The 19,828-nt window shown below is 41.9% G+C and overlaps 1 protein-coding gene across 3 annotated transcripts in view; it reads left to right on the top strand.

Moving 5' to 3' along the window:
• The window catches only part of Zc3h7a (zinc finger CCCH-type containing 7A), a 46,200-nt gene that overhangs the window by 16,433 nt on the left and 9,939 nt on the right, over window positions 1-19,828 (top strand). For 2 of the 3 annotated variants that reach the window (XM_050136231.1, XM_050136240.1), the window contains exons 3-16: window positions 627-666; window positions 2,570-2,767; window positions 4,683-4,841; window positions 5,059-5,139; window positions 5,229-5,267; window positions 6,561-6,594; window positions 6,821-7,098; window positions 10,426-10,639; window positions 11,631-11,695; window positions 12,220-12,406; window positions 12,814-12,972; window positions 14,602-14,798; window positions 19,120-19,253; window positions 19,606-19,711. In XM_050136231.1, coding sequence (XP_049992188.1) covers window positions 627-666; window positions 2,570-2,767; window positions 4,683-4,841; window positions 5,059-5,139; window positions 5,229-5,267; window positions 6,561-6,594; window positions 6,821-7,098; window positions 10,426-10,639; window positions 11,631-11,695; window positions 12,220-12,406; window positions 12,814-12,972; window positions 14,602-14,798; window positions 19,120-19,253; window positions 19,606-19,711 — 1,891 coding nt within the window. Of the gene's footprint in view, window positions 1-626; window positions 667-2,569; window positions 2,768-4,682; window positions 4,842-5,058; window positions 5,140-5,228; window positions 5,268-6,560; window positions 6,595-6,820; window positions 7,099-10,425; window positions 10,640-11,630; window positions 11,696-12,219; window positions 12,407-12,813; window positions 12,973-14,601; window positions 14,799-15,594; window positions 15,696-16,696; window positions 16,879-17,689; window positions 17,767-19,119; window positions 19,254-19,605; window positions 19,712-19,828 lie in introns of all 3 variants that reach the window. The other variant, XM_050136248.1, reaches the window with a different exon arrangement.

The following is a 19,828-nucleotide window of genomic DNA, read 5'->3' as shown; positions in this document are numbered from 1 at the left end:
GGCGCCCCTTTTTTTTTAAAAAATATTTTTATATTTTTAGGGCTACAGCCCTGATGTTGCAGCCCCTTCCCCCAAATTAGTCTGAAGAATTGGGATGTATTTCCATAAGAAGCATTCTGGCGAATTAAACATCTGGAGTGAACATCTGCAGCACAGAAGGCTTTGGCTGTTGGGCTTTGCTGTTAGGAACAGCACCAGTGACAAACAGCTTTTGTTCAGAGACATGTTCAGGCAGAAGGGTCTCTGGTCCTTTTGGGGAGGAGACATATCTTAGCACTTAGCAGAATAGGAATTCTGCATTCAGAAGCCAGAAGAGAGTTTTGGATCTTTGAGCCGCCATATGGTTATTGGGAACTGAAATCAGGGTCCTCTGCAAGAGCAGCAAATACTTTTAACTACTGAGCATCTCTCCAGCCCCTAAAAAGCACAGTTTAAGATAACTTCTGGCTGAGTAATGCTGCTAGGGAGCCTGTCAGGGTGGAGCATTCTTGCAATCCCAGCCCGTGGGATGTGGAGGTGGGCTGATCTCAGTGAGTTCCATGTCCATCAGGGTACTGTCTCAGAACAAATGAACAAGACTTCCAGTAGATCTTGGTAATTACAATGGATTTGTTTCTTCTTCTCAGGTCTCCGCTGTCATATCCAGGGACCCAGGAGCAATATGCGGTAATGACTTTGGGAAGAGCTGTGGATAGTCACAGTAGTTTAAGAATTATCATCTGCAGCAGGATTTAGTAAACTCTGGCCTTGTGTCACAGCTGCCCTGACCAGCTACCCTCTTTCACAAATAAAGCTTTATCAGAATACTGCAACTGCAGCCATTTGTTTATGTGTTCTCTGTGGCACTTTGGGACATAGGACAGAACTTAAGTGTCCCACAGTGCTTTATTTTTTATTTTTTTTCATTTATTTATTTATTTATTTATTTATTTATTTATTTATTTATTTATTTATTATGTATACAATAGTCTATCTGTATGTATGTCTGCAGGCCAGAAGAGGGCACCAGACCTCATTACAGATGGTTGTGAGCCACCATGTGGTTGCTGGAAATTGAACTCAGAGCCTTTGGAAGAGCAGGCAATGCTCTTAACCACTGAGCCATCTCTCCAGCCCCCCACAGTGCTTTAAATGCTCACTTTTTGGCATTTATAGGAAAAGCTTGCCAATCTCTTCTATATAGAACAGCCTTTGGGACTTTTTGGGACAATTGTCCTGTATTTTCTTTCCTGTGTTAGTGTATTCTGAGTTAGTGTGGATTTAGAGCCCTCTGTCAATACTGTTTCATCAATTACACATGGGGTGGAATTGAACAGAGAATGTGGGTGTCATCATTTTCATCTTGATAAGTCTTGGTGGCACTGAAGGAGGGTTGTCTAAAGAATGGGAGGGAAGAGCTGGGTTGAATTGGCCAAGCACAGGGAGAAGAAGGCCATTGCTTCTCATCTCTGAGGATGTGTGTCTGCAAGTGTCCACATTCCTCCTCCTCCTGTGTTCAGCTTCTTTTCCTCCCTATTTTCATGAGGGAAGTCTTAAGTCTTTGGCCGAAATATCTGGAAAATCCTTTTGTTCTCCCGCATGTGGAGCTGGGCCCACAGAGGTTGTGTGACACATCATAGACCACATCAGGCCTTGATGCCTGGTTGTTCCTTAACAGTCTAGGCATTTTAAATGTGTGCATATTAGGATCTTGTGATAGAAAAGGTCTCTTAGAATATCAAGGCATTTTTTTGTACATATCGAAAAATAGGTATAGTCTCTTAGTAAGCAAATTATTAGCCTTATCTCCTTCCCATAAATCAGGCAACAATCTAAGGAAATAGCTTGTAAAAGAAGAAATACAGGGCCAGAGAGATGGCTCAGCATGGGAAGGCGCCAGGCACCAAGCCTAATGACCTGAATGAGTCCCGCATGATGGAAGGAGAGGTCTGACTCCCAAATTCTTTTTCACAGTCGCATGCATAAAACTACTCCTCCCAGTCTCCACAAGTGACAAAATGTTTTTAAACATGAAATGTAAATGATGTGTTAAAAATGTGGAAAGGTTTGACTGTTTTGGTAAAGACGTGAAAATACTAAAGGGTACTGTGCATGTGTGCATACCTACATGCACACGCTCCCTAGTGTGCTGTGTAGCAGCACATGAAAGTCTTTATTACTGTTGCCTTTTCAGAAAGACTTGTAAAAGAAAGTCAAAGACTTAAACCAAAGCTGGGTGTGGTGGCTCATACCTGTAATCTCAGCTCTTGAGAAGCGGAGGCAGGAGGATGACAACAGATTTGAAGCTATAAATGTAAATTGTACTCTCTTGACTGAGGACTGTGCCAAGTGTCTATTACCTGCCCAGAATCAGAGATGTACACAGTACACTTAAAAAGTATTTTTGACCCTGTTTTTTTTCATAGGGAGAGTGTATTTTCTCTTGCAGAAGTAGGAAAGATGAACTTCCTAGCAAGGCAGCAGCGACAGACTTTCCTACAGCAGTGCTCTCTGAGGTTTTAGGTATAAACATGATATTTACTTCTGTCTTACCTTGTTCTGGCTTCAAGAGGTAATTTTCTCTTTTTAGGTGTATTTGCATGCTCTCGTGAGAAATCTTTTTAATGAAGGAAATGATACTTATCGGGAATGTGATTGGAGTAGCTCTCTAAGTCAGTACTCGGAAGCTTTGAGTATAGCTGATTATGCAAAGTCTGAAGAAATTTTAATTCCTAAAGAAATCATTGAAAAACTTCATATAAATCGTATTGCCTGCTATTCTAATATGGTGAGTTCTAGAGCATTTTCTTCAGTGCTGTAATATATTAATAAGAGGCCATTTTCCTAAGTTTTGCCCTGGACTAGGTGTGGAGCCTAGCCCCTATGCTTTTAAGGCCATAGCATGGTACTAGGCATGTACCACTGAGCTGCACTGTGCATGTGTGCTCATGGGTGGCTAATGTTGCTTTCTATAATGTGTCCCTGGTTAATAAGCTATTTGAGAGCTACTTACATTTTACTTTTAAAATTGACATGTCAGCAGTGGAGGTTTGTGGGTCTCATGTGGTATGTGATGTATGTGCAGTATACAGTGTTCAGATCAGAGAAAGAACATCTGTTTTTAGTGTAAGCACGAACAATCCCTTTTTTTCTATAACCCTTTTAAAAATTATTTATTTATTTATTTATTATGTATACAATATTCTGTCTGTGTGTATGCCTGCAGGCCAGAAGAGGGCACCAGATCTCATTACAGATGGTTGTGAGCCACCATGTGGTTGCTGGGAATTGAACTCAGGACCTTTGGAAGAGCAGACAATGCTCTTAATCTCTGAGCCATCTCTCCAGCCCTCCCTTTTTTTCTTCTATTCTTTAACTTTCTTTTTACAAAGAATAGTTGCTGTATTTCTGTAGTCTTGGAGGACTTCCAGGTGCCAGCCAAGAACAATCTCTTGCAAGATAAATTTGCAGTATTTTTATTTATTTATTTTTTTTTTAGATTTATTTTATGTATATTAGTGCTCTATCTGCAAGTACACCTTTATGACAGAAGAGGGCATCAGATCCCACTATAGATGGTTTTGAGCCACCATGTGGATGCCGGGAATTGAGCTGAGGACCTCTGGAAGAGCAGTCAGTGCTCTTAACCACTGAGCCATCTCTCTATTCCCCCCCCCCCCTTTTTTTTTAAATAAGAAATTTTGTTTTATTCCTTACAGGGCTGAGATTGAAATATAGGGCCTGCACATGCCAGGCAAGCACTCCATCGTTGAGCTCCCCCCAGCCTCTTTCTAAGCACACTGCTGAGCAGTGGTGGCGCACAGCTGTAATCCCAGTATTTGGGAGGAAGAGGCAGATGGATCTCTGAGTTTGAGGCCAGCCAGGGTTACACAGTAAAACCTTGCCTTAAAAAAAAAAAAAGTTATGCGTATACGTATACACATTTTATATACATACATATCATACTATCATTACTGTAGTTACCCACTTTATTTATTTATTATAGGGCAGAGAGAATGAGAGCGTAGCAATCAGAGGCAGCTTTGGGTCATCAGGGTTACCTGGTGAGCCATCTCACTAACCCCTCACATGACTTTAAAAATGTATTTTTTAGATTTATTTATTTTGTTTTACCTTTTACCAGCATGCACGTACGTGTACCATATGTATATGTGTTTGAGTGTTTTGCCTGTGTCTGTGCACTGCCATGTTTGCCTGGTGCCTGTGCAGCCAGAGGAGGATGTTGTGAGCCTCCATGTGGACATTGGGAATTGAACCTGAGTCCTCTGGAAGGGTGCCAGTACTCTTAACTGCGATCCATCTCCCCAGCCTCCACATTTGACATCTTTAATGGATTTAAAAAGCAGTGCTGATAATGAGAGGAAATCGGGTAGATTATGACACTGGGGTACCAGTCATGTCCCAGAAGCTTTCTTCCTTGGAGACATAGGGCTCTCTGACCAAGTACTCATATTTGTCTGATACAGGATAGGAAGTACATAGATATTCATGATAATTTCCCACTTTTATGTATGTGGAACATCCTAACAAAATGACGGAAATGAAAAATAACATTGTGAACTTTGAATTTAAGTTGAGAGTCATAGAATGTGGTCACGTATTTGTTTTCATGTCTGAAACAGGCATCAGAGTGAGGTATTAATTGTGTGACTCTGGCTTCCTCTTTCGGCCTTTCCCACCAGGGTTTCCATGATAAAGTTTTGGAAGATTGTAATGCTGTCCTCAGTATTAATGCCAGTAACTGCAAGGCTCTGTATCGGAAATCTAAGGCTTTAAGTGACTTAGGGCGCTACAAAGAGGCCTATGATGCTGTAGCAAAGTGCTCCTTAGCAGTGCCTCAGGTATGTAATGGACTCTTCAGCTCACTTGTTTGCATCAAATGTTTTACTGCTCTCACGTGGAGAAATGGCAAGTGAAAGAATCAGGACTTCCTGCAGCCATCAGCCTGCTCCAGTTGAGTGTGATACCTAGTAAACCAAGTGTCTAGCTGGGAAACGTCACGGCCCTGTTTGATTGTTTCACTGCAGATACATTCATGAATGTTGGCTTTTTTTTTAGGATGAACATGTAATAAAACTAACTCAAGAATTAGCTAAGAAATTGGGATTTAAAATAAGGAAAGCATATGTTAGAGCTGAGGTAAGTCAAACTTCTCTCAGGGCTTTTTCATTTTGTTGTATAATCTTGAGTCGGTTCTGTTTTGAAATTGCATTTTCATTTTATTTCAGCTCTCTCTGAAGCCAGTTCCAGGAGATGGGGCTTCCAAGGTAGGGTTATTATCTATACAAGAATCATGCTTCTGAGAGAAGAAGGGCTGGCAGACTTAGCAACTGTGCTTTTTGTAGTTTTAGTGTAGTTTTGATGCCTCAGACATGAAACTGGCCATGGCTTCCTGTCATTTATTTATTTATTTATTTTTCTTCCTGTCACTTTAGAGAACAAAACAATTCAAGTACTGTACTTTAATCTGAGCCAGCTTTCCCACAGGCCACTGGAGCATGTGACAGGATGTGAACAGATGCTCAGTTTTCTTTGAAAATCATAGATCAAAGCCAGATACTAGTTTTGAGAGACATTGGGGTTTAAACAAGAAATTAGCCACACAAAAAAAGACAGGAGCACTTGGTGCTCTTCAGAGGACCAGGACCCAGGTGGCTCCCAGTGCCCATACAGTGGTTTCCACACCGCACTTCTAGGGGGTCCTGATGTTACCTTGTGACCTTCCAGGACGCCAAGCACTCATGTGGTATACATACCTACACAACACAAGCAAAATACAGATAACATTGAAATGAATAAATCTAATTAAGAAAAAACTTGTCAGGAATGGCTAATAGATTTGTTAGTCTCAGGTCTCAGAAGGCAGAGGCAAGAGGATCCCTGTGAGTTCAAGACCAACCTGGTCTACATAGAATGCCAGACCAGTCAGCACTACAGAATAAAACCATGTCTCTTTCTCATTTTTAAAACTTTAAAGTCTTATGGTTGTTGGAATGGCACTAGTCATTGTGAGGGGTTGGTGGACAGTGATTGGATTAGTCCCTGTTCCCATCTAAATATCCTTTTGAGAAATGCATGTCTGCTAGAAGTGCACTATTGCGATCCCAAGAGTGTAAGGTGAGCAAGGACAACACAGATCTGTCTTCAAAAGAAAACAAAGCCCTGCCTGATGATGCCTGGTAATCCCAGATAGGGAGGCAGGAGGACTGGAAGTTCAAGGTCATCCTTAGCTATATCCTGAAATTGAGGCCATCCTGGGCTACAAGAGATTGTTTCAAGAGAAGAAGCAAGGCATGGTGGTGCACACCTTTTAATCCCAGCATTTGGGAGGCAGAGGCAGCTGGATCTCTGTGAATTCTAGGCCAACCAGGACTACATAATGAGATCCTGTCTCAAAATAACAAAAAGAGTAGGAGATAAGTGGTTTGAATGTTCTTTTGATTTCTCATATCTTAGTCAAATGTCTTTGCAAATCTACATCAGTCTTGTAAGATGAGTTTTACTGACTGTTTTATAGTTTAGAATCTTGAAAACATGATCATTATTGGTTTAATTTCCAGGCTGTGAACTATTCTGTGGAAGATATTGAGCCAGGTATGTTTTCTTGTCATCTTAATCCTCTGAAATATGCTTGCCAGTTTGCCAGTTCTAGAGTGTGTTTATTATATAGTATTGTCAAGTGAGATTGCTGTGGGATGAAAGCGAGACTGACTGTGTTCATATTTTCACCTAGCCTTCATACCTTCTGTTATTGGCCATTAGCACTCCTGTTTTGTAAATACAGTGGCTTGGAGTGAGTAAATTTCTATGTATATTGCAGATTTATTAACCCCAAGGCAAGAAGCACTTCCAGTTGTCTCCCTTCCTATGTCCAGTTTTCCTCATGACATTGGGAGTGAGCTGGCCTCAGTTCCTGTTATGCCTGGAACTTCTGTTTTGCAAGTGGATGAGAACCCACTGCCATCCGCAGTGTTTGCAAATGGAGGGAAGTACGCCTTTATGCCACCAGACACCTTTGTAGATGATGGAGACATTATCCTTGGGGATGACATAGACGATCTCCTTGATTCTGCCCCAGAAACAAATGATGCTGTCATGGTGAGTTTCACTGTTTAGTTTCCTATTTAATTCCCTTTTTAAAAAGTGTGGGTGGTGGTGTGTATGTGTGCACGCTTGTGCGCCTATGTACATGTGAGAGGTGCTTGTGACATGTGGAAACCTGTTCCTATGTGTAGAAGGAGCGGCAGACTGTGTTCCCGCCCGGCTCCCACATGGCTAGCTTTACACCCAAAATAACAACACACAAATTGTATTCATTTAAACACTGCTTGGCCCATTATATCTAGCCTCTTCTTGGCTAACTCTCACATCTTAATTAACCCTTTTTTTTTTGTTTTTTGTTTTTCGAGACAGGGTTTCTCTATAGCTTTGGAGCCTGTCCTGGAACTAGCTCTTATAGCCCAAGCTGGCCTCGAACTCACAGAGATCCGCCCGCCTCTGCCTCCCGAGTGCTGGGATTAAAAGTGTGTGCCACCATCGCCTGGCTTATTAACCCACTTTTAATAATGTGTGTAGCACCATGAGGTGGTGGCTTACTGGGAAGATTCTAACCTACGTCCATCTCGGGTCGGAGAATCACGGCGTCCTCCTGTCTCTCCTTTCTTTCTCCCACAATTCTGTTCTGTCTCCCTGCCTACCTATGCTCTGACCTATCAGGCCAAGCAGTTTTCTTTATTAATTAACCAATGAAAGCAACAGACAGATAGAAGACCTACCTACATCACCTGTGGAAACCAGAAGAGGGTATCAGATCCTGTGGAGTTGGAGTTACAGGCAATTCTAAGCCACCCCATATGGGTGTTGGAAACAGAACTCAGGTCTTTGGAAGAGAAGTGGTCTTAACTGCTGAGCCATCTCTCCTGCTTGGTTTAGTTTTTTCTTTCTTTTAAAATTTTCATTTATTTTTATACTTTTTTGTTGTTGTTGTTGTTTTTGAGACAGGGTTTCTCTGTAGCTTTTTGAGCCTGTTCTGGAACTCACTCTGTAGTCCAGGCTGGCCTCGAATTCACAGAAATCCACCTGTCTTTGCCTCCCGAATGCTGGGATTAAAGGCATGCACTGCCACCACCCAGCTATTTTTATACTTTTAACAGCGGTTCCAGGCATTGAACTCATGTCCTCATGCTTACAAGGCAAGCACTTTATCCTCTAAACTATCTCCTCAACCCTACTTTCTCTTCTCAAGGACATAGTTCCTCCTGTTTAAAGTATAATGCAGTGTGGTAGATAATTTGTATTGCTTCTAGGATTCCCTTTGACTTTCTTACCTTGACATTTTCTTCGCTTCTTCTTAGGAGATAACAGATAACTGGATAGCATGGTCATTGCTGAAATAAAAGAGTGTGCTGGTAGAAGTTGATGAGTGTTTCTGGAGTGCAAAGGTTAGCCTTACACTCTGATAGAGAATAGGCGTTAGAGCTCAGGAGATGGCTCAGTGAGCAAAGTGTTTGCCGTAAAAGCATTAGGACCCAAGTTTGATCCCAGTGCCAGTATAAAAAGGCTCTAATCCTAGAGCTGCAGAAGTGGACACAGCAGATTGGGACTCATTGGCCAGCTAGCATAGCCTCAAGGTAGGGAGAGCCTCAGGAATGACACCTAAGGTTGAGCTTTGAGTTCTGGCTTCATGTTTATATTCAGGACCCCCCTCCTGCCTCCCCTCCCACATACACACACAATTAAAAAGATAAATCTTTGCCAGGCATGGTGACACATGCTTTTAATCCCAACACTTGTGAGGGAGAAGCAGGAAGATCTCTGTGAGTTTCAGGCTAACCTGGTCTATATCAGTAGTTCCAGTCCAGCTAGGCATACATAATGTGACCCTTCCTCAAAACTCACTCACTCACTCACTCACTCACTCACTCACCCACCCACCCACTCAATGTGTGTGTGTGTATCAGATGATATGTACATAGTAGTACATATACATATTTGGGTGTATATATGTGTATACGCACACACACACACACACACACACACATACACACACACACACACGACCTGGAGTCATGGACCCAGGTTTGAGTCCTAGGAGTCCTAGCACCCACATGACAGCTCACAGCTGTTTATAACATCAATTCTAGGGCATTTGTTGCTCTCCCTGGCCTCTGCAGATACTGCACACACATAGTGCACACACACACACACACACACACAGATGCATACATACATACAAGTTACTTCCCTTAAAAACATTAAACTTTGGGCCTGAGAGATGGCTCAGCAGTTAAGATTACTTACTGCTCTTTCAGAGGACCCAGGCTTGTTTCCTAGCACCCACATGGTGGCTCACAAATACCTGTACCTCCAGTTCAAAAGACCTGATAACTCTTCTGGCAGGCAAAACATTCACACATATAAATACATAATCTCTTTTTAAAAAAAATTTTTTTTTTTAAGTTTCCTCAATGGGTAAAGTACTTGCTGTGCAAGCTTGAGGATCGGAGTTAGGATCCCTGGCACACACGTGAAATGCAGTCATGGTAGTGCCTGCTGTAACCTGGAGCTAGGGAGTGCAGGGACTTGCTGGCCAGCCAGCCTAGCTGAAACAACGAGCTCTTGCCTTAGAGAAGATGCCCTGTCTCAGAATAAGGTAAGGCAGTTGAGGACTTTCTAATATCAGTCTGGCCTCCACACATGCCACACATGCATATACCACACACATAATTTCTGTCTTTTTACACTTATTTGTGCACATGTGTGGGGAAGTGGGGGAGGTGAGAGGACAGCTTGCAAGAGTTGGTCCTTCTCTTCCACCATGAGAGTCCTAGAATCAAACTCATGATGTTTGCATTGACATCAAGTGCCTTAACTTCTGAGCCATCTTGCTGCCCCATCCCCCTTTTTAAGCAAATTTTAAAAAGTTTAAAAATAAATATAAAATAAATCAATATGTGAGTTTAGGGCTAAGAGTGTAGCTCATGACTTGATAGCATATATGAAGGCCTGGGTTACATCCTCAGCACTGCATGGTGACACACACCTGTAATCCTACCATTTGGGAGTCAAGGTCATCTATGGTAACATAGTGAGTTTGAGGCCAGCCTGGTCTACAAAGCAAGTTCCAGGACAGCCAGGACTGTTACACCACAGCCTGTCTCAAAACAAACAAACAAACAAACAAATCAGAAAAAAACAGTCTCCACCAAGACTCAGTCTTTTAGTTGTGAACTGGATTTTAGAGGATTCAGTCCATCCTGCCGTGGTGTTTGTACAGAGCTGCTCTAAGACTGCTGTCTTGGACTTCCTTCCATTTCCATTTGGATGCAAGCCCGCCTTCTTGTGCAGCACAACCCTTATTGTGCTAAAACCAGGAAGCTAAGCCAATGAGAGAGGTTCATGAATCTCTTCATTTCTTCTCTTCAGCCTTCCACCCTGGGCAGAGGGTCCCTCCCAACAGCCAGTGTGGCTCCTAGCTTGCCCTTCAGAACATCAACATCTCTGCTTGGAACCTTGCCCATTGGTGCAAGGTATGCTCCTCTGCCCTCCTTTGCAGAGTTGTATCCACCTCTGACCTCGACCTTGGAAGATTTCTTCTGTTCTTCTTTAAATTCATTTTCAGTGACTGAGTCCAAGCGAGGTAAGACTTTCTCCTAAATTATAAACAATTACAGTCAGTTTTCTAAAATGAAACTGTATATGGCAATTTTGTAAAGCATTAGGTGGCAGTTTCTTGAATTGTTCTCACTGTGACTAAACTCTAAAGAGGGAGCCCTTAGGTCTGCACTTGGCTTCACGTAACTGATATTCCCAGAGTCAGAGGCAAGGGCATGATGTAGGCTGGGATGCAGCACTGGTTTTAGGCTGTATGATTGGCTAAGCTGGTGTTCATTGTTTTGGGTAAATGTCTTGAAGTGTATTCTGCAGTAAAAGTCTGTCCCATTTTAAAGGATGTGAAGTGGGAAAACATTAAAACTAGCTTCACATCTGGGTTTAGAATTCTGTTGAGTTCAGCAACCTATACCCTCATTTTATCATGGAATACTGAGGTCTTAGTTTGGTCAGTACTAGGCTGAGTCCTTGGTTTGGGGTATTTTGTTGTTGTTAGTTTTCTTTTGTTTTTCTGGGGTGCTAGAGATGAAATCCAGGGCCTACAATTCAGGGCCTGTACTTCATACTATAAATAGTGTTCATAGTTTTTGGAGCTATTGTTAAATAGTTAAAGGATAAAAGTCTAAGTTTCTGTTTTAGATATTTACAGTGGAGAGATTGAGAACCATGGGATGCGGAATGGCAGAGGGAGTAACTGAATGGCAGAATATAAGATGAGACAGCCCTGAGCCTTGTGCTCTCATTGTCAGAGAGGAGGCTGTTCTCAGCGGGAATGTAGATTTTAATCCTACTCACTAGGCCCTGCCTTAGTTAATTTCTCCAATAATGGCTAAGGGTTATTTATGCCCCTGGCTCTGGAAGGAAGATTCTACTGTTCTCTTTTGTCAGTAGTGAGTAAGAAAGCTCATAGGATTGGGATGGGAAAGCTGCGGGAAGCCATAGGCAGTCAGCTACAGAGCCCTTGTGTGCTGATTCCATGTAGAGTGAAAAGGTCTGTTGAAGTCTTTTTATTATTTTAGATCTGTCCACCTCAACTGCTAGAGAGGGAACAACGCTTAACAACAGTAAATCCTCCCTTTTCCTTGTAAGTTCACTTCCTCTTTTGTGAATACGTCGCTTAAATTGAACGTAGGCCTGTGCTTAAGTAACTGAATTATGTGAATGAAAGTGAAAGTCTCCCTTGAATTTTTTGTGTGCTGTGGGGAATCGTGTTATAAAACTCATTCAGAAGATCCAGTAATAAATGTTTGAGTGTGCGACTGGATCTGTCAGTACAAAATAATCACCATTACAGATAGTACAATCTTTACTTAGTGTAGCCTAACAGCAAGGAGATAGGAGAGCAGAGTGTGTAAGATGTGTGTCCCATGGAAGCAGACCAATCGTGTCCTAGTCACAGCCCGTAGAGGATATTACTAGGGGGACCCAGAGTCCAAAGAGCAAAACACAGAAACTGGCAATTTGTCATAGAGAAGCACACGGGAACGGAATGGCACCAGCCTCGTCCTACCCCCACAGGAGTTCAGTTCTTTCTTTAGTGATAGTACAACATATGTTGCCTGTTTTGTTTTGTTTTGTTTTGTTTTTGTTTTCTTACTCTTTTTGCAGATGAATGGACCAGGCAGTTTGTTTCCCTCTGAAAATTTCCTGGGAATTGCAAATCAGCCTAGAAATGACTATGCAGACTTGTTGGGAAGTGTGATTGCTAAGCCATTTTCATCAGGGACTCCTAGGCACCCCCTCGAAGGAACCCACGAGCTGAGACAAGCTTGCCAGATCTGCTTCGTAAAATCAGGTCAGCACTGAACTAGTGGGCAGCAGGATGCAAGTTACGGAGCTGTTACTGGTGGAAGCAGCCTTGGCTCTGGCGGCTGTCTACTCGAAATGTTAGGAACCAGCAAGGAAAGAAACAAGCAGCGTCTGGTCCAAAAGTGATTTAAATTGTTGCCTTCTTTTAGTTTATGAGCGATTAGAATTCTTATCTGGATCATTTCCCTCAGTAAGGTGCCTTAACAGGGCTGCTGTTGAGTAGAACACTGTATGTACTTGGTGACAAAGGCACAAGTCTACTCAAGCAGCCTGTCCTTAGATTTGGGGCCTGTGTAGTCAGTGTCCACTGTTCATGGCTGCTTATAAACTGCCTATAAAATTAAAAGGTGTTTGTTCTGCCTATGAGCAGTCTTTTTTTTATGTCTTTTTCAGGTCCTAAGTTAATGGATTTCACTTACCATGCTAATCTTGATCATAAATGTAAGAAAGATATTTTAATTGGTAGGATAAAAAATGAAGATAAATCATGGAAAAAAATACGTCCAAGACCAACAAAAACAAATTATGAAGGACCGTATTATATATGTAAAGGTATTTATTGTAATTACTTAATTGTGTATGTTATATGACTAATCAACTTTTGGCAAGTCTCTGTGCTGACCACCAGGCGTTTTCCTGTAACTCTTGACTCCTTTTGTGTCAGTACTTCCTGTTAAAAATGCTTAGTCGGTGGTGGTGCACACCTTTAATCCCAGCACGCAGGAGGCAGAGGCGGGCGGATCTCTGTGAGTTCGAGACCAGCCTGGTCTACAGAGCAAGTTCCAGGACTGGCTCCATAGCTACAGAGAAATCCTGTCTCAAACCACCCCCCTACCCCCCAAAAAAAAGACAAAAAAAAAAGATGCTTAGGTTAGGAGAAAAACAGTACTTTGAATCGATCAGTTCATATTTTCTGCTATTTTTACTTTTTTTTTTTTGTTTTGTGTGTGTGTGTTTTAACATTTTAAGTATATGTTGTAGTTTGTGAAGACAAGGCCTAGATAGGGTTTTAAGTAGAGGCCCCAGTTTCACCTCTGAGAACCACAGTCCTGGAATAGAGCTCTGAAAGTGCTCCTGAGAGTTTGCATTCTCCTTTTGGTTTAAGATTTGTCTGAGTGAGCTTTGAATGCCACTAAAGAAGAAAGAAAAAAGACAGCCACTAAGATGATTTTATTTGTTTATTCATTTATTTATTTTTGGTTTTTCGAGACAGGGTTTCTCTGTAGCCGCCTGTCTTGGAACTAGCTCCTATAGACCCGGCTGGCCTTGAACTCACAAAGATCCTCCTGCCTCTGCCTCCCAAGTGCTGGGATTAAAAGTGTGCACCACTACCACCCAGCTTTATTATTTTTTTGTAGTTTTTATTTTATTTATGAATTTTATGTGTACAAGTGTTTTGTCTGAGTATATGTCTGTGCATCTGAATATATATTTGTTCGGGTACTGAGGAGTCCAGAAGAGCATTTTTATCCCTTGGACCTGCAGTTATAGAGGGTAGTGAACCACCATGTAGGTGCTGGGAATGGAACCTGGGTCCTCTGAAAGAGCAGCCAGTGCTCTAAACTGCTGAGCCATCTTCCCAGCGTGATTTTTTAAAATTTATTATGTATACAATATTCAGCCTGCATGCTAGAGGAAGGCACCAGATCTCACTATATAGATGGTTGTGAACCACTCTGTGGGTGTTGGGAATTTGGACTCAGGTCCTCTGGAAGAGCAGCCAGTGAGTGTTCCTCACTGCTGAGGCATCTCTCCAGCCCCCCAATTTGTGTGTGTGTGTGTGTGTGTGTGTGTGTGTGTGTGAGAGAGAGAGAGAGAGAGAGAGAGAGAGAGAGAGAGAGAGAGAGAGAGAGAGAGAGACACTATTCGTTATTCAAAATGACATTTGCATACAGATGTAATAGCTACTTTGGTCATATTCACCTGTTACCCTCTCAAGTCCCACTTTCCCCACAAAATGGTTTTTAACCTTAATAGGATATACGTGTGACTATTGAAGTGTCTTCTCCCATTGCAGTTAAACATTTCTGCTTGGAGACTGAATCTTACCCCATGCTCCATAGGGATGGCTGTCCTTGCCTGAAGCTCTCTGAATTATTAGGGATGTTCAGATGATGTTGTAACTGTGCTTGCCATTCGTTGGCCCTGGAACAGGTGTCTCTGACTCTCCTACTTTTCCAGATGTTGCTGCAGAGGATGAATGTCGATATTCTGGTCACTGTACATTCGCTTATTGCCAAGAAGAGATAGATGTGTGGACCCTTGAAAGAAAAGGGGCATTCAGTCGAGAGGCTTTCTTTGGTGGCAATGGAAAGATCAGTCTTACTGTGGTCAAACTTCTTCAAGAGCATCTTGGAGAGTTTACATTCCTTTGTGAGGTGATTTCTTCATGACTCATTTTCTGCTGTAAAATTTAGAGAGCTCTTGCCTGGTGTACATAGATGTCCCAGCACTGTTCTTAAAAACATTGTGGCTAGGTGCTGTGGTGCACGTCTTTAACCCAGCATTTGGGAAGCAGAAGAAGACAGATCTCTGTGGTTGCAAGGTCAGCCAGAGTGAGCTCCAGGTCTTCCAGGGCTACTTAGTTAGACTTTTGTTTCATTCAACAAAAAACAACAACAGCAACAAAAATTGTGTTCAGGTATGATGGCACCCATCTTTAACCCAGCACTCCTGGAAGGCAAAGGCAGGTAAGTCTCTGTGAGTTTTAGGTCAGTCTTATCTACATAGTGAATTTTAGGTCAGCCAGGGATACCAATGATTCCCTTTCAAGAAAACAGAAATCTCTAAAAATTTCTGATTTGTAAGCCTCAGTGTATAAAGTGCTCAGCAGACCTTGTCATATTGTAAAGTAGTCATTCAGTAACCAGTCGCCTCTCTACCAGTGTATGAAGAAATAGGAGAAATCTGAGCCTGGTGGTGCATGCCTATAACCCCAGTGTGCAGGAGTTTGAGGGAGAAGGACCACTCTAAGTTCAAGGCCATTCTGGACTATACAGAAATTCTGTCTCAAAATAGACAGAGCAGAATGAATGGTAGTAAGGTTTCATGTTGAGTATCAATTGGCACATATTTTAAATCCATAAAAGGTACTAAAACTAAGGCAGTATTCTTGGCACAGAACTCAGACTTGTGTTTATTTGTGTTATAATTTTCTTTTTTTCTCTATTTCAGAAATGTTTTGATCATAAACCTAGAATGATAAGCAAAAGAAATAAGGATAATTCCACTGCTTGTTCTCACCCGGTTACAAAGCATGAATTTGAGGACAATAAGTATGTTGGTGATTTCTCATTTTTATAGTGACAAAAAATAGATTTTCATAGATCTAATAAAGGCAATAGTAGACTAGGTTATATACACAGTTAACATTAGCAAAGGAGGCAAAGTTAGGTAGACCTGGACTTCAGGACAGCCAGGGCTCCATAGTGAGACCACACTGCCTCAGTGAAAATAAAGGAGGAAAGACAAAAGGCAGGATAAGGCATTTTTCCTGCTCTTCTGTTCTTCTGAGAAGCAATAACTATTTTAAATGTCTTTTAGTTGGGTGTTATGGCACATGCCTGTAATCTCGGCACTCAGGAAGATGACAGGTTTGAATCTAGCATGGCCTGCATGGTAAACTAGGTTCTCATTTAGAAGGCGGTCTCGATATAGCACAGCAGTGAACCAGTGGAGTGACTCAGTAGGCAAAGGCACTTTTTACCAAGTCTGACGGCCTGAGTTCATCTCCAGGACCCACATGGTAGAATAAACAGAACCTATTCCAAGTTGTTCTCTGACCTCCAAATGTAGAGCATGGATACACATGTGCGCACGCACACACACATTAAATAAATGTAATAGAAAAGGCAAAAAAGTTTTTAAAAATGCTTCTTTTGCCCATTTGAGAATTAAGTAACTGAATTGCTTAGAATTACTAGATTATTTAATATAGAAGATCATATTAATTTACAGCTTCTTGTGACATGCGTTTAGATTTTTCTTGTTTAAACTGTAATTAGAAATTAGTTATGTGCATATTTTTTCTGGCACTAGTTTTAATAAAATAGTTTTTCTGACTAGAACTTGACATTGTGTATGTGTATGTGTGTATATATATATATATGTATATATATGGTTATTCAGAGTTGGAAGAGCAGCATTAAAATGTTTCTCCCTCCCTCCCTCCCTCCCTCCCTCCCTCCCTCCCTCCCTCCCTCTTTCTTTCTTTCTCTCTTTTTTTCTTTCTTTTTTTCTTTCTTTCTTTCTTTCTTTCTTTTTTTTTTTTTTTCAGCAGGCTGGTCCACATTTTGAGAGAGACCACAGTAAAATATTCCAAAATACGTTCTTTTCATAGTCAGTGTCAGCTTGATCTTTGTCGACATGAGGTTCGTTACGGTTGCTTAAGGGAAGATGAGTGCTTCTATGCCCATAGTCTTATTGAATTGAAAGTATGGATAATGCAACATGAAAGAGGTGGGTCTGTGTTGGCTTGTTACTGTCTCTGTATGAGGAGTCGGGGAATGCCAGAACAGTCATAAGGGGAGTCACCTTCTTGGCTAGTTGATTTGATAGCAGTAGCAAAGGCACTTGTTGCCAAGCCTGATAACCCTGGAGTCCATATGACGAAAGGAGAGAACTGACTCCTGCACTTGTCATCTGATCTCCCCTTGTCCTTGTGCACAGAACAGAGTAAATAAATTACTTGTAATAAAATATGTCAGTGTGCTGTTACACAAAGAAGCCCTGTCTTGAAAAACCAAAAAAAAAAGTGAAGTTCCAACCCTCAGGACCAGCATTGGGATTGAACTTAGGGCTGTGTGCACGCTGGGCAAGCTCTTGACCACTGAGCTTCGTCTCCAGTCCATTTTCACTGTTTCTGTCACTACATTGTTGGGCTAGCCTAGAACTCACTCTGTAGCCCAAGCTGATCTTGAATTTGGAATCCTCTTGCCTTAGCTTCCTGAGCAGCTGAGATTACAGGACTAGAGCCACCATGTGTGGCTACTATAGTGTTTGTTTTAAAGAGTTACCTATTTTGGATGTGGTTTCGTGCAGTTAATGGTTGATATTTACATGTAGCATGGATTTTAAGAATGGAGAAAGGATTCCTCAGAAGGTATAAAGAACTGTGCTTGTAAATATTCTATTTGAAAAATGTAATGCAAGGTACATTTGTCTTTGATGGATCTGGCTGCCTGAGAATGGGGGAGTCAGGGTTCTGTGTGCCACTGACCCAAATGGGTGGGTACTGTGCTGTGTTAAGAGAAACTTATCCATTTCCCAGGTATCTCCCATGATGTTATTGCTCAAGAATCCAAACAGTATTGGAAAAGTTTGGAAGCAAGCATGCCTGGGACTCAGGTATTATCCCTTGTTCGTGTCCTTGTGAATTGGCGCCTTTCTGGAGTTGCCTAGTTGGTGCCGAGTTGGTGACAGGTTCAGGTTCATGCTTGCAGTCCTTAGTATTTGTTTCACTGAGTACTCTCCTGTGAAAAAGTTATCTGCATTGATCACCATAGAGAAGAAAATGGCATCCTGTAATGTCTGCTAAAGACATACAGCACTGCTTTCTTTTCTAGTTTATTTGGGGAAACACTGGGTCTTGGACTTTGGCAATTCTTGCTTAAGAGACAGATGGGCTGTGTTTTGTTTCTGTGTCCTTGGTTAAGTTGTTAAGCCATTCATTCATTCATTCATTCATTCATTCTTCTTCACCACCCGAAAGCCACTCAGCTCCAGTAGTTAGTTCCAAAAGGAGCTGTCTTGTTTTTGTTTTATTTTTTAAATTTTTTTTTTTTTCCGAGACAGAGTTTCTCTGTGGCTTTGGAGCCTGTCCTGGAACTCCCTTTGTAGACTGATGGAGGAAGGTCATTGGTTAATTATAATAAACCAACTGCTTGGCCTCATAGCTTAGAACATAGATGGGAGGAGTAAACAGAATAGAATTCTGGGCGGAAGAGGAAGTGAGGTCAGACTCTGCTCTGCTCCCGGACAGAACCGACAGCTCTGCTCTCTGGAGCAGAGACGCCATGCTCAGCTCTCCCAGGCAACTCCAACCCAGGATGGACATAGGCTAGAATCTTCCCGGTAAGCGCATCTTGGGGTGCTTACACACATCATTAGAAATGGGCTAGTCCAGGTGTGAGAATTAGCCTGTAAGGGCTAGAGTTCATGGGCCAAGCAGTTCTTAAATGAATACAGTTTGTGTGTTGTTATTTCGGGCATGAGCTAGCCAAGCGGCCGGGGTGTTGGGGACACAGCCCCGCCGCTCCTATTTCAACAGTAGACCAGGCTGGTCTCGAACTCACAGAGATCCAAGTGCTGGGATTAAAGGCGTGCGCCACCATCTATTTTTTAAATTTTTTGTTTATTTTTCAAGACAGGGTTTCTTTATATATCCCTGGCTGTCCTGGAACTCACTCTGTAGACCAGCCTGGCCTCAAACTGAGAGATCCACCTGCCTCTGCCTCCCAAGTCTGGTATTAAAGGCTTGTACCAAAAAAACTAGCTTTTGTGAGTTGAGGCGTGGTGTGTATAGTCAGTTTTGATCAGATTCTTTTGTGTATATGAGACAGTTTAGAGTAATTATCCGCATATATTATTAGTCAAGTCATGGATCTAGACAACTAAGCTATTGTGGTACAAATGCATTGCAATTTAATATGCTGGTTTAGGAAATTATTTTCTTTTATAATTGGTCTTTCATTGTTTAAGGTACTTGGCAATCAGATAATGCCTGGATTACTTAATATGGAGATAAAATTTGTATGTGCTCAGTGTCTGAGAAATGGTCAAGTCATTGAACCAGACAAGAACAGAAAGTACTGCAGTGCCAAAGCACAGCACTCGTAAGTATGTGTGGATGCCTGTCAGTCCCTGCACTCCATGGGGTGCAGTCATGCCTGTAGAAAGGAGGCCAGGACAGGAAAGTCAATAGTAGATGTACGAACAAAGTGAAAGGGGAGAGGCTTTTAGGATATAGCAGGTGATAGTTCACAAGTGCTGTTTTCTTTGTTTAGAATTCAGTCAGTGCTGATAAAGATCAAGAGAACGTGAAGCCATAGACCCATAAGGCATTTCGCAGAAGGGGTGAAACAAGAAATCTCTGATCCCTCCTTGGGTGCTCATGCTGTGCCTCTCCTTTTAGGTTACGTCGTCTTTTGCCCAAGTGTTGTATTTTCTGAACTCCATGTTTTTTAGGTGGACCAAAGAGCGTCGTGCGATGAGAGCGATGTCTTTTGAACGTAAGAAGTGGAAGAACATCCGTCCTCTCCCCACAAAGAAACAAATGCCTTTACAGTTTGATGTACATACGTAATTTTTAAGCCACTTTTTTAAATTAGGCATTTCCAATTATTAGAAATTAGTGCTAATTCAGAATGAAGCTCAAAACCCTTTAAGTGCTGCTGAAATTGAATCTGTT

This window comes from Alexandromys fortis, unplaced genomic scaffold (assembly GCF_014885135.2).
Source record: "Alexandromys fortis isolate MF-2015 unplaced genomic scaffold, M_Fortis_MF-2015_v1.1 scaffold_29, whole genome shotgun sequence".
NCBI lineage: Eukaryota > Metazoa > Chordata > Mammalia > Rodentia > Cricetidae > Alexandromys > Alexandromys fortis.
This window is presented reverse-complemented; position numbering and strand designations above follow the sequence as displayed.